Raw genomic sequence first — 15119 nt, forward strand, 5'->3', positions numbered from 1 at the left:
CTTCAAAAAGAATAAAGATCCAAAACGGTTTACTAGGATTGATATTGCTAGTATAAGAACTAAATGTCCTGTTTTCTCATTTGCCACCTAAAATTAATGTATACGTCAAGATATTAAACAGAATTTTCAATGTAATTACTTCGTAATGACTTTCCATGTAATTGACGTCTTGTCCTGATTTTCAAGTCTGGAGTGGTTAAAAAAGGTCCAAGAATTGTACAATGCACCGTAAAAAATTACTTAAAATCTGATGCATAATATATTTTTACGTTGTTAAAGAAATGTTGCGGCTGCTTAGAGAAGTTATTTCATCTCTTTGCAACATTTTTGTGTAAGTTTGACATTGCTGAACAGCTTGCAATTAAAAAAGTTCCACGATTGTTCACGTGACTAGGCATGTGACCAAGGACACAACTGAGCATGTCTGTTGGTCGCGACAATTACACTTCCTGGTTCGATCCCCTTAGATTATTAGTGGCGTTGCCGCCTCTACAAATACTATAGAGAAATCGATATTATAGTCAACTGTTAACATTTACAAAATTGCACCCGTCGAGTATAAACCACAAATTATGTGGATAATGAGCGATGACCTCAAACTACTATTTTTATTAGTAATCTAGTCTTACAGTAGTAGAGGATGTGACTGTCGACTGTTCAACGAAGTTGAGTCTTGACTATGAAAAGCTTTGTGCGTCTGCTATGCTTTTACTTGTTTTAAATAGCTTTTGCGCCATGGACACCGAGGGAATTGTGATCCGAATTAAAACACCCGCCGGGGATATGGATTCGTCTGTAGACTCTCCGTCACTGCTGGGCTTTAATGACTTGTTGGTAAGATCAATACTCACGCTTATTATTCGCTACTTAGTTAGCGAGCCATAGTTTAGGTTGAACAAATAGGACCAATTTGGGTAAATGATCATCAAGCCAGTAGTTTACGTTATTCATGTGTGGAGCTAAACGTGCCGAGAGGATTCAAGACAGTGGGGTTAAAATAATTAGTTTTCGAACTTGTTAGCCAGACAGCCACCTATAATGTAATTGGGCAGAGTTGCAAAGCGTGCTAACGTACACCTGACCATGCTGGTTAACCAAATGAGCACACGGATGTTGTAATAGTATGATTTTGTAAATAAAAACCAACCCATTCTGTCTGTTTGTGTGAAGGTCGCAATTAAGGAGGTTATGCCTGAAGCGACTATCACGGCATTTGAGTGTAAGTATCGTACTGCGTTCACTGTTGCTCTGAAATTGTTTTGACCTGTTATTTATCTGATGAAAAACGTTTCCAACGTACAAAAATGGCAAGTTCACACATACAAAGCACTGTCTGCAAGTCATTCATTAAAATCTAGGCCTACCATTAAAAGTATTGATGTCAAATTGTGCATGCAACAATATTGTCTATCCTAGCTCAGACAAATTAAGCGGGCTGTATTCCACAGAAATGCTACCCAATGTTCCCTAAATGTTTTCAAGTAGCTTGGTCCTGTGTGTACAAGCATACAGTGCATTAATTGGGTAAATATTTGTGTGGATAGGTTTTTAAGATTCTATATTTATGTAATAGGCCAACAAATTATATATCCTTTCTGGAGGAATATCCTTTCTTTAAGTATTGACCAGCAGTTTCATACATTCATCTAAATGCCTTGCATGAGCCTATTTTTGTTTTTAGATAATTGAAAGAATTGAGGAAACATTGGGTAGCATTGCTGTGGAATACAGCTTGTTTAATTTGTCTGAGCTAAGAGACAATATTGTTGCATGTAACTTGGCACAATTTTTATATCAATACTTTTAATGGTAGGCCTAGATTTGAATGAATGACTTATAGACATGCTTTGTATGTGTTTGTAACTTCGCATTTTTGTATGTTGAAAACGTGTTTTTCATCAGATATCATGTCTTTTTGTACTCTGTCATGAGTTAGTGATAATAGTAGCCTAATTCATATAAATGTAGACTGAGAGACATGCATACACATACATGCATGCAAACACACATTCTAGCTGAAAGAAACACGATTCAAGCATTTTTCTTTTATCATGAATGAGAAATAAATGAAAGTGTATTTTCTATTTTTAAATGGAAGCGTTTTCAATGGGCTATTGTACATGACAAACCTACAAATTGTTTATGTCAGTTGTGGGAGCCAAGTTACATTTATATATTTTTTAGTTGATAAAGAAGCGCAGTCTGTATTTTGTTTAATTGTTGAATGTAAGCATAATACTTTAATACAAGAACTCTGTGAACTCTGTGAAGTTAAAACGGTGACGTAGGTTACCGTCACTTTAAGAGAATTAGGACTGGATTCGTAAAAAACGTTGTGCAGTTGCACCTCAATTAGCTACCGAGCCACACGGTTTTCTTACCGTAGTACGATTTACAGATTTTGGAGAACTTAACTTTGAATACTCCTGTAGGAAGATAATGCAAACTGTGGAATAAAATTGCGTGTTCTATCTTTTACTACATCGGAGTCCTGTGGAAGTTTTTCCAACGCAAGTTGACGTACACGAGTTAAGCCAAGGCAAACGAGGAGCTGCAGCCCCCACATCAGTAGAGGATATACAGGGATAGGTAAAATTAAAATGTAGAAATGTGGCGTTGCAGTGTATAGCCATGCCTAGTTAAAAAGTATTGAACAGTAGAAACGGCAGAGCTGTGTATTTGACATTGTCACAAGTTTTTTAAGGAAATGGATATACGTGCCTTGAAGAAGTCATTGTCTTGCGCCAGTTTGTGTACGACCGGTATTGTTACCTACCAGACCGATGTGCAATGCTGATTATTGAGTTTAATTTGACAGCTGTCTGTAGGCCTACTATTATACTGTCGGTCTGTCATCTAGTTAGCGAGGTAGCTGACGTTAAACTCGGCCAAACGCGGAGCGGCGTAAAGTGTGGGTATATTTTATTTGTAGGCTAGTTGTGTAAATACGGACATATAAATTACTTTCCCGGAAAGGTTATACAGATGCAAAAGCAAGAGTTTAAATGTTTTATTTTTAGTTACCCAGTGAGGCAATGTAATGGACTGAGAGGTTTTCATGAGTCTGAGGGCGGCTCAAACTTGTGCTGTCACACCAAGAAGATTCGAATCTCTTTGGTCACACATCCAAAAGTGTTGCAGGCAGTCGCGCTGCCCAGTAAGCCAGTACGGAAGGAGACGTAGGAATCGCAGAATTTTATGATTTTAAACTAGTGCACTTCTATATATATATATATATATATATATATATATATACACGTCGTTTTGCATGTGTAGCCGATGACTAATCTTAACTCTGTAAGACGTGTTGGTCACCAGTCGGTACCCTGAGCCGACCAGAGGAGGATGGGTTTCCCCAGGCCCGGTTCTAGAGTCTTTTGCGCCCTGGGCAAAATTACATTTTGACGCCCCCACCCCGGTTCCATAGAACCCAAAATACATGAATCTCTAAACAATACCGATAGTGACCTAGCTAACGTTGGCTATATATAGGCCAACAGCAAACTGAATACGCTAGCTAGCTCCATGACGGATCTTTTACGTTAATCACTCAATCATACACATTAGAGCCCGACCGATGCCAGATTTTTGGGTCCGATGCTGATCCCGATTTTGGAGAGTCCTAGCCCACCGATTACCGATGTTTTGACCGATATTTTGTCAAAGTACAACATTTTCAGATCAATTTGAAAAAAATATATTTTATTAAAGTTTCTATATTTAAGAACATTTAACTTATAAGCAAACAAATAAAAATAAAAATAAACACACAAAGAACTTTTTAGATAGAAAAAGTAAAAGATATATCGGTCGGGCTCTAATACACATACGCTGTCAAATTAACTTCCTTGATGCCATTAAAAGTGAAGGCGGTATTGACAGTTCTGTAGACTATGCATTTGCAGAAATACAACCATCCATAGGCTTTATTACACAACTTGGGTTACTTCATTTCTATGTTACAAGCAAGTTACAAGCACAAGAGCCAAAGAGCAGACATTACTATGAAAACGTTATGAGACGTTGTGTTAATCACTCAGTCGTACAGCTATACACTCACCGGTCACTTCATTTGGTACACCTGTTCAACTGCAAACTGCACCCTTTAACGCAAATATCTAATCAGCCAATCACATGACAGCAGCTCAATGCATTTAGGCATGTAGACATGGTCAAGACGATCTGCTGAAGTTCAAACCAAGCATCAGAATGGGGAAGAAAGGTGATTTAAGTGACTTTGAATGTGGCATGGTTGTTGGTGCCGGACAGGCTGGTTTGAGTATTTCAGAAACTGCTTATCTACTGGGATTTTCACGCACCACCATCTCTAGGGTTTACAGAGAATGGTCCGAAAAAGAGAAAATATCCAGTGAGCGGCAGTTCCCTGGGTGAAAATGCCTTGTTGATGGCAGAGGTCAGAGAATGGCCAGACTGGTTTCGAGCTGATAGAAAGGCAACAGTAACTCAAATAACCACTCGTTACAACCGAGGTATACAGAAGAGCATCTCTGAACGCACACCACGTCATCCCTTGAAGCTAATGGGCTACAGCAGCAGAAGACCACACCAGGTGCCACTCCTGTCACCAAATGAAGTGGCCGGTGAGTGTATATGCTGCTGGAGTGCGTGTGATAAGAGAACACAGACGAGGTAGGAGCAAAAGTCAAAGAGAATGCCGTAGCTGTTTACTGTTAGCCACAGGAGTCAGCATTTCAATAATAACACATCCCAGTCGCTGTCTTTCTACGTCACTGAACAGGGATGGTCTTAAAAGGTAACGTACGGTACTTGCATACATGACGGTAACAGTGAATTATGTAACACAGTATAACATAACTATATGTGGCTGTTCGCCACACTGCATAATTAACCCCCTCAGTGCCAACGAAAGTGAAAGCAGGAACGTTATCGTCAATCTGTTCTGTACATATTTCTACAGTAGCCTACTGAAATCCAACATAGTATACATTACACAACTTATAGGCTTGGGCTAACATAACGTTACTTCATTATGTGATATTACAAGCAAGGCTATGATGAGCCAAAGAGCAGACGTTATGAAATTAGAGCGTAAGATTCAGATTACAATGCCTAGTGATAAAACAAAATGCAGGAAATAAAAGTGTCTTACCTTTTAGTGAAAATTGACCCGCCTGGCTTTTCTCATAGCAAAGGCATGCACTGTCAGTTAGGTCCAGTTGACTTGCAAGTTCATGCTCAGTAGATATTGTGGCCAGTCCATTCGGTCTCTGTTGAGCCATTGTTGATCGCAGGTAGTTTTTTTTTAATCAACTTCAGTTTGGAAAAGCTGCGTTCACCACTTGCGACAGTCACTGGGAGCGGGAGAAGCACTCTCAACGCAATAAATACATTGGGAAATATGTTTGACATGTCGTTCTTGCAGATGAATTGCAACACATTGATAGGTTCGGTTTTGGTCTGGATTCTTTGGCACAAAGCTATGAGTTCATCATACAATTCCTGTCCATCAATGTCCCGAGAGTCCCCGTGGGATAGGGCCTTTTCAATGGTTTTGCATTGATCGAATGCTGCATTACATTACATTACATTACAGGCATTTAGCAGACGCTCTTATCCAGAGCGACGTACAACAAGTGCATTGGTTTACGGTGTAGAGGTGCAAAAGAAACACACTAGAGTGAAGTAAGGATCATAGTGCCAGAAGTGACCACATCGATCAGGACTCCAACCCTGTAGAGTAACCTGTTCAGCAAACAACAATCCTACCAAGTACAAACTAGTACTGGAATTATATTTGCCTAATCAGACAAAAACAACAACAACAACAATCCTGCCAAATAAACTAACATAATCGTATTATCCTAACTAGGTACATTTGCTGCAGCTGCAGTTGCTTCCATTTCTTTAATTGTATGTATATCATAGTGAACACAAAAAATGTTGCTGTGTTCTTTCAGTTGTGAGAAGCGCTCTTCACCTGAATTAATTGCACAATCGAGGACTTGGTTGAAAAAATGAATTTTGAACTTTCCTTGTGGATCAGTGACCGGCTGGTCCTCGCTCTCATATGTGAAGTGCTGTTTCTCTCGACGAGGTCGAGCTGTGGCTTGAGTTGGAAAAGTGGGCTCTACTTCTAGTTCTTCTGCCAGCTGTTTGGCGTCTGTGAGTGCACCCGAAGAGCACTTGCCAGAGCGATAGTTCTGAAGAAACTGCAGGGTTGTGTTTAGCTGTGCCACGGCTTGTGGAAGATCAATGTGTACTACTTGCAGTGCTTTGCTAGATACGTTAACTTTGTATAAAATGTCATACCACACTACCAGGCTGCACATGAATTTGAAGTCCTTCAGTCTGGCTGCAATGTTTGCGCCTCTGCTCTAGATTTTACACCACAACTTCCAGTGGGATGAGTGTCTTCTGAAATGGAGAGCAGGGCATCATAAATGTCTCCTAATTGATAGCGAATGGCTTTAACAGCATCAACGCGACTCCCATTGCGTGTCACTAAGAGCTTTCAGTGTCAATCCGTCTTTAACGTGTCTTTTAAAAACATCCCAGCGATGGGTGGATGAGGAGAAGTACACATAGATTTTGTGAATGAGGTCAAAAAACTGGACTGCTTGCATACAGCAGGAGGCAGCATCGGACAATACTAAATTGAGACAGTGGGCGCTGCATGGAACGAAAAATGCTCTTGAGTTTAAGTCACAAATTCTTTTCTGGACTCCATTATGTTTCCCTTGCATATTCGCCCCATTATCGTACCCCTGCCCTTTCATGGCATCAATGTCTTTGCCATTTACCTGCAAATTCTGAACTTCTGTCATGCCAGCTCCACTGGTATCAGTCAGTTTGGTAAAGCCCAAATATGTTCTCTGATGCAGACAAGGCGAGCACCACCTTTGTTAACCACCACAAATCACACAATAATTGTAATTTGTTCAACTTTGGTCTGGTGTCAGTCTAACATAATTGAAAAATACTTGGCAGACTTGAGCATGGAAATAATCGTTTGCTCAATCTTAGATCTCAAAAGATCTATGATCTTGTTTTGAATGGTTTTACCTAGATAATGGTTGTGAATCTCTTTAAATGTAATCCTTTGCAGATGCTTTTTTATTACACTGTCAAAAAGGTTAATTGTTTCTATAAATTTCAAGAAATTTCCGTTGTTCTGTGCAAATAGTTTGTCAGAGGAACCACGAAATGCAATGTTCTGCGTAGCCATGACTCCTACCACTGCAACGAGTCATTCCAGTACCAGTTTCCAGTGCTGTGTTTCTTCAGAAATGATGCGTTGGTTTTCCTTGTCAATCGTCCTTCCTGATAGCAGTCGGACCTCGAGCTCTTTCCAGTTTTGATAAGAATTTATGTGATCAGAGGACTTCTCGTGGCTGTTTAAAAGGGTGGCAATGTGCTTCCAGTCATTACACCCTTGGCTGGCCAAAGCAAAGTTAGCATTTGGTAGAAAAAGTCTGCAGCAAAAGCAAAACACCCTGTCTTGGCTAACTGAATAAACCACCCATGACCTCTTCGCCGTCTCGCCTTTCGCTAGAATCCTCCTACTTGTTGCTGTCTCTCAGGAAATTAACACCCGTTAATTGTTCCGGTCCCTTCCCTACTGGCATGTCTCGCAGTGTGCTCATTGGCACACCGGGCCATTTACCTGGATTGACTTCCAGTTGACAGTCTTTGCTCATCTTTCTCTGCTTTCCGAGTCCGACTCACTTGCAGCAGTCGCAGTAGTTGTAGCAGCAGAGGGCGGCCTCTCCTCCACTTGAACCGCTTCAACCTCCGGTGGCTCGCTTTCGTCAGCAGGCCACTCATCATGCTCGTTGTCGCCAGTGGTAGCAACATTTTGCCGCTGCTGCTAGCCCTCGTCCAAGTTCAGTGGTGGATCCTGTACATAGATCCCACCGCCGGCGCCAGAAAAAAACTTTAGTGAACCCCTCTGACTGTTCACTAGTTCTTCTCTTTTCTTTTTATTTTTCCGAAATTCACTGCCAGATGGCTTGTGTCTCTTCATTTTTTCCATTTAGATGTGTTTAAGCTGGCTAGTTAGCTGTCTAACAGGCTGACCGTTTTCCCAGCCCCCATTTCGTATTTTCAAAGATATACAGTAACGCAATTGGTAACTTTCAGTGTGTTACATTTCATGATTGGACAAAATTGACATTGAGTTCAGAGTTCAACAGTAGTAAGGGGGGGTGACATCACAGTACACGCTAGCCCACATCCAGTGGCGTGTCCAGACAAATTTAGTAGTGGGGGCACAGAACCAAACAGGGGTGGTCATAAAAACAATAATAAATTTGATGTTCACACAGATAATATGATCACGTATCTCTCTATTGTTAGAGCCTAAGTCCACTTCTGTTGTTACTCCGTATACCACTTAAATCCAAATATAGTAACTTAAAAATGAGTGAACTAAATCATGCACCCTACTTTTTTAGGTTAACGTTTGCTGACTGACTGTCAATCACCATCATTTAACAATATAAAATGAGATGAGAACCACAAGCTTTAGCCTATAGCTACGTTAGCTTTTGTAATTTTGTTACAGAATCAGTCATATTTTCTGTAACGTTAACGTTATGCATTCACACGTAAAACAGTTAACTAATGTGAATTAAAAGGACATTACATTCATGCTGCTTAATTTAACGTTACAGAATAAAACACACAACTGAAAATGGTAGAACGTTATTCAGTCCAGCTAACCTAATGTTAACCGCTAGCCCATTTCAGCTAGCGATAGCTAACTAGTCTAGGTGTCTGGTACTAATTAGGGTTGAGCCGAATACTCAGACAAAAGGAGTATCCGGTACGAATAATGTACTTTTTACAAGCACGAGTACCATCCGAGTAAAATGTGTCAATATCTGTACTCGTGATAGGCCAGCCACACACAAAGCTCCTCCTCTACACAGAGCCTATACAAAGTTCACTGCTGCTGCGTAACACAACACAATCTTGCCATCGGCACAGCCACTCTGTCCACAGCGATCTATCAACTATTGTCATATATTTTCAATTAAATAAAGTTTGCAATTCTCAGATTCGGATCAACACATGATTCTCGCCATAGCTAAACACACATTTACTGGACATTCAAATGTAAGCACATATTACTGATTCTAGTTTCTAGCTTGCTACAGTGGGGCTAACTAGCTAGTTAGCTAGCGACTACATGATATAAGCATGTACTTGTATTTCCTAACATTTAGCAATCTCATACACACTCTCTACTAGCATCATTGACATCCTAGCATTCTTATACATCCACTGTACTAATGCAATATCACTTTTGTGCAAATTTAGAAGTTGTCACTCACCTGAAATCACAAGACATACAGTACATTGTGGTTAGCCAACTGTAACCTGGCGCGCTCTGTCTATGACTGTCTTCACACCGTCAGTTCATTTAAAAAACGAATAAAACCAGAGTAACGATAACAGCGTCTTTTACCTCTACCACAGAGTGAATGCGATGATAAGACCATTTTTGGTTACGCTGACCTATAAAACGCTATTCCAAAAGGAAAATTAGACATGTTATACATCGTTAGAAAGCTTATACTCTCATCTACTGAATGAATGAATTGTCAATCAAGCCAGTCTGTAATAAAAAGGGCGAAAACGCCATAAACGACACGTGTGGTATTACCCACAGCTATTTTGGAACGTACCCAAGCATCACAAATGCGCGTATATTTCACAAACGGATTGTCCAAGACAATATATGACCAATATATGGCATATCTTAGGGCTATTGTCGGGTTTATCTTGTCGCTATGACGGAATACGATTTTTGAGAGGTGAAAGAATATTTTTATGAATGCCCAGATAGACAATATTGTCCATTATGTCATGGGTGGGTGGTGTAGTTGCAGATGAGACTGCAGGGAGGGGGTGCATGTTAAATGAATGACCAGAGCGACAATGGTGGCGCGAAGAAATTCCGGCATAGTTGTCATGTATAGTCTACTAATGAAACTAAAACAAAGCGTTTCTGTTTTTAACTCATACTTTGGTTGCAGTAGCACTGAATGTCTGAGTTCAGTAATCTCGGCACGCCGGGGTGTCGACCACTAGGGGCTTTGCTAAGACTGTAAAATACCAACTTCCGGTTATGCCCCGTCCACTTCCGGTTTAAGCCCCGCCCATTCCGAGTACGGAAACGGATACTGATAATTTTGTTGGTTGAACAGATACAGATACAGGTACAGATAATGGTGTACTCGCTCATCCCTAGTACTAATGTTAACGATATATCAACTTCAGCTATCATCTTTCTTTTTGTTACTTAACTAGTTTTATTTCATCAAACTAAACAAACATGACGATTTAACCCTCTGGGGTCGAGAGCTCTGCCGGCGGAGCTCGACAAGATGAAATTAACTTTTGTTTCTATTTGGATGATTAACTTCACGTGCTGTTATCATACAGACGCAACAAAAACATTGACAGAAACCTTAGAATCGCGACTTTCCAATGTGCCCATTGGCAAATAATATGAATTGTTTTAAATGTTCTAAATTTGATTAATTAGATCATGTATGCTTCGTTAAACTTTACTCATTACTATGTGAATTTCGCTCAGCAGGAAGTCCGCCCAAATCGCATTCACATGTTAACAACATTATAATTACTCTCCATAGAAGGAGACTAAAGGAGGAGCGATGCGAGATCCATGTGAGAAATGCCAAGTCTGCGAAAGCGGGATAAAATGTCAAAGTGTCGCCTAATTCACTTCTTTTGAGGTGAACATTTCGTTTAATTTTGGAAAATGGTCCGTCCGGAAGCCGACACTGATGAAGAGCGGTGTCATTTCGAACAGCGAACTGATCCAGCTGAGGATCAACTTCATGCGTAAGTATATTTCTTATGATCATATTGGTAAATATGTGTACTGTATTGCAACGTATCTGTGTGTTCGTAGGAATATCCAGCAATATGCGCGTTTGTAAATTCCCACACTACGAACGATTCGAACTATTGCATCTCAAAATTATAGGCTATTCTCTCTGCGTCTGGTTGTGTTAGAAGTATCAGGTAGACTGTTTTTCGATCATATTGGTAATAAATAGCCAGTGGCGTGGCTAAGATTCTAAAACTGATGTCCTTGCACAATCGATATTAGCATACTGTTAGTAAATTCGGGAAATAGCAATATAATAACCACTTCGCTAAACAGACCTAGCCTACTTCAGATTGAGGCATTGTTATTGATGAGTTGCGTGTAGTTGAGCTGGAATAGCAATGTTTATTTAGTTTAGCTAATGTTGTTTCGTTGATAGCTTGCATTATTTGTAAATGTGTGCTGTATTGCATTCTCTGTGTGTTTGTAGGAATATTCACTAATATGCGCGCTTGTAAATTCCCACACTACGAACGATTCTAACCATTGCTTCTCAGAATTATAGGCTACCTCTCTGCATCTGGTTGTGTTTGTTTGGTTCTTTGTTTGTATATGATGTAACCATGTCACATTTCCTAAGTTTTGTTTTCATTAGTTAGTGCTTTGCCCCTTTTTTGTAAAGCACATTTAATTTTCACCTGTTGAAGGAAATGTGCTATATAAATAAAGTTTGATTTGATGTCACATTTCCTAACAATTTTGTTTTTATCATATTTACAGAGATGCTGATCAGGAAACACGGCCTAGTTCACCACTAGCTAAGAGGCCACGCAAAGCGTTGCAAGAGTACACCAGTCTCATCTCATCTTCCATGCGTATAGTTTGCTTCAATAAATGTTCTGAAAATCAAAAGATGTCTTTGTTTCTGTCTTCTAAATGGCTCACTGAGTCTTTGTCTTAGTGGTGGGGAGGCATGCGGCCAGGTGTGAATAGCCTACTTAGCTGGCAGGTCGTCCTACCCAATGCATATTCATTACAGAAAGGCCATTTGCCCTCCCATTCTCACCTGGTGTTGAAAAATAGTAGTCACAACACTAACTTTTAGCAATGTATTTTATATTTCTCATTGGATTTGCTAAAATATTTTGTCATCTTTTGATACCCAAGACCTTGATGAACACATTTCAGTGACCAAAAGTCTTATTCACAATTGTTCAGTGTGCTTTATTACAACATTCCTGTGCATGTTCAAAACTACTGTTTACAGTTTGTGTGTTTTTAGAGCAGTTTACAATCCACACATGATTATGACCTACTTACTGCTGCCATATTATTGTAGCTGAGTCTGTGCTGAAAACAAAGATATGAAACACTTTGGAATCACTGTATATAAAGTTGATGAAATTTACACAAATGTCAGAGCATCGCACAATCACCAGTGTGCCTTATTTTACCCTTAGACCCCAGAGGGTTAACGAAGGTAGCGTTAACTTACCTGGCTGTTCAAGTGATGCGTCCATAGACCAACAGATGTGGTGCTGGCAGGGCTCAAAAATAACTTTTTTACTTGGTAGCACTGGTGCTCCCAACTTCAAAAAGTTAGGAGCACCAGCAAAAATTTAGGAGCACCCACCAAAATGTAAGGAGCACCAACAATATATTTAATAGATTTTTTTATTGATAAAAACAACAATATAACCGTACAGTTTACATGTAACATAAAACGGTGAAAGTAGCCTTAAAAAAGCATGGTAGGCCACCACTGGGGCTTTACGCTATATCTTGGTATCTGCAATTACAGCGATGATGTTGGCACATGACTTGTCGTTGGCATAAGTCATGTTAATGCCGTTCTTTTTCATAAGATTGGTTTGGATTGGAACAGCATTGGTTTAAATTTAGTGTGTTTCACGCTGGCTCCGTGCTTAGTTAAACTCTCACACTTAAAGAGCATATTGCAGGTTGGAGACCCCAGTGAATCAATGTGTAGGAAAACGATGTCATAAAAATATACTTAACTTGGTGTATAGACGCTTTCATCGGACGCAAGCGTGTTGCCAATTATGCGCTTGGCCCTAAGTTAACTTCCGCTCTGTGTTTGTCAATGATTTTTCATTTTAGCTTTTGGTAACGCTAGCTAACGTTACCAATTTAGCTAGTTACTTAGGTAACGATAATAAATTGATCATAAACTTTTGTCTTCAGGTAACATTAGTTAACGCGTTAGCTCTCTGTGTCACGTGACACTGGAGTGCTGCGAAAGGGGAGTGATTGAAGGCTAATATTAACCAATCTAAAATCAGCATTAAAGGTAAGAATGTCAAGCTCACGTTTGATTGGTTAGAATGGTCACTGTCAGCTCACAAGGCAAATACTGAGTGTACTAACTAGCGAATGTACAGAGAAAGGGAAGTTCGACTGGAAAAAAGAAAGGTTGCACCAGAACAATTTCTCCGATTCACTCACTCTCACTCACTCATTGGCTGATCGAGACAGTCACACATGGCTGCGATAGGCTAACACGCTGGAAGCCGAGAGTTTTAAAAAGACTTGATTGACAACCTAAAAAGCTATCAAGTGCCAGATCCAGTAGGGGGGGCACCCGTGGTGGCCAATCAGATTTCAGTGTGGGTGGGTGCCACCCCTGGCCACCACGTAGACACGCCCCTGCCCACATCACTAAACTAGGCTGCTATGTCGGCGCTCATGTGCCGCCCCTCGACACCTGCCGCCCTGGGCGGTTGCCCAGAGTTGCCCAATGGACGGGCCGGCCCTGGGTTTCCCCCTTGAGCCTGGTTCCTTCCGAGGTTTCTTCCCATCTGCCACAGGGAGTTTTTCCTTGCCACTGTTGCATTAGGCTTGCTCCTGTGGGGGTTTAGGCCAGGGTTGTCTGTAAAGCGTATTGTGACAACTGCTGTAAAATACGCTATACAAATAAAATTTGATGTGATTTGATTTTGACTCTGTGAAAATTCCGAAAGCAGAACTGTCTGATGTGTGGGTGTATTTTGTTATTTTAGTGTCATTATCTGGCGCCAGCTTCTATAGAACCGGTAATGTTACCTACCAGACGGGAGTGCAATGCTGATTGTGGAGTTTAATTTGACAGCCGTCTGTACGCTGTATGCAGTCGGTCTGTCGTGTGGTTGGCAAGGTAGCTAATGTTAAACATGGTGAAAATCCTGAAAACGGAACTGTGTAAAATGCTGGTGTATTTTATTTTGATTTTCTGAAATATAAATGATTTTCCCGGAAAGATTTTACAGATGCAAAAGCAATAGTAAAAATGTTGTATTTTTAGTTAGTCAGCAAGCCATTGTAATGAGTTAGAAATTTGCTTCAGTCGGGGGGGGGGGGGTTTGAACCGGGGTCTATCAGTCGTGTAAAAAGTTTCAAAGGCGAAAACACTATCCAGTGAGCTATGAGGGGAAGTAGTCAGAGATGCACAGTTTTACTCGTTTAAACATGAGCACTTGTATATATGTTCATTTCTTGTTTGTATCCAATGTTTATATTGGCTGATGTACCTAAAATGACCAATGTGGAGACATTCTTTGTGGGCTAGGAGTATTTGAGGCAGGAAAAAGAAGGAGAAAACACAAAATCCCCTTAGTTTGGGGCTTTATTGTGTGGACGTGTGAAGTTGTTTGTGAATTCTGTCTGTTGAAATGGGGTCAGAATGTACAGAAATGACAGTTTGAGAGCAGGGTTGGGCCAATGTAAAAATTTTCAAACTGGTTTGATATTAAGCCAAATACTGGACCGGACCGGTAATACCGAATTTTACCATTAGGTGTCGCACGTGACTCAGCCGCTCCAGAGTGGAACTGTCATGCCAGTTTTGATCCGGGCTGCAAAAATGATCCGGGTGAGGTAATGACATTCTAAAACCATTGTGACGTACTTAAATTTTTGTTGCAGCGTTCGTTGCTATGCCGACGGTGCCAGCCTTGCTACATTCTTTGACGATAAAGATTCTAAGACAACTCAGCAATTTCTCTGGTTTAATGGGTTATTTTCCAGCCTGAAATGTGATCGTATTAGTAAATGGCTACACGTCATCTAACTTGCAAGTAGTTGGCTGTCTCCCTGAATATGAATTAAATGTTTTTAACAGAAAATAATAATTATAAATGCGATTTTATCCACGGAAATAGCTATACAAATAGGCAAACTAAATGTCGTGGTCACGGTCGCCGTCATAGACGTCAGAAGGAAATGTCACTGACAAAAAAAGTTTGCTCTCTTTGCAGTGGTTTGGGCTGGAAATGAGCTG

General features: G+C 40.4%; 1 protein-coding gene across 17 annotated transcripts in view; it reads left to right on the forward strand.

Moving 5' to 3' along the window:
- Window positions 1–421: 421 nt before the first annotated feature.
- Window positions 422–15119, forward strand: part of map2k5 (mitogen-activated protein kinase kinase 5) — a 235386-nt gene continuing 220688 nt past the window's right edge. For 8 of the 17 annotated variants that reach the window (XM_064335644.1, XM_064335651.1, XM_064335653.1 and 5 more), the window contains exons 1-3: window positions 426–834; window positions 1171–1219; window positions 14637–14711. In XM_064335644.1, coding sequence (XP_064191714.1) covers window positions 703–834; window positions 1171–1219; window positions 14637–14711 — 256 coding nt within the window. In that variant the 5' untranslated portion in view covers window positions 426–702. Of the gene's footprint in view, window positions 835–1170; window positions 1220–14636; window positions 14717–15119 lie in introns of those variants that run through there. The other 9 variants (XR_010330020.1, XR_010330021.1, XM_064335646.1 and 6 more) reach the window with 7 other exon arrangements.

The sequence above is a fragment of the Anguilla rostrata genome, chromosome 5 (assembly GCF_018555375.3).
Source record: "Anguilla rostrata isolate EN2019 chromosome 5, ASM1855537v3, whole genome shotgun sequence".
Classification (NCBI taxonomy): Eukaryota; Metazoa; Chordata; class Actinopteri; order Anguilliformes; family Anguillidae; genus Anguilla; species Anguilla rostrata.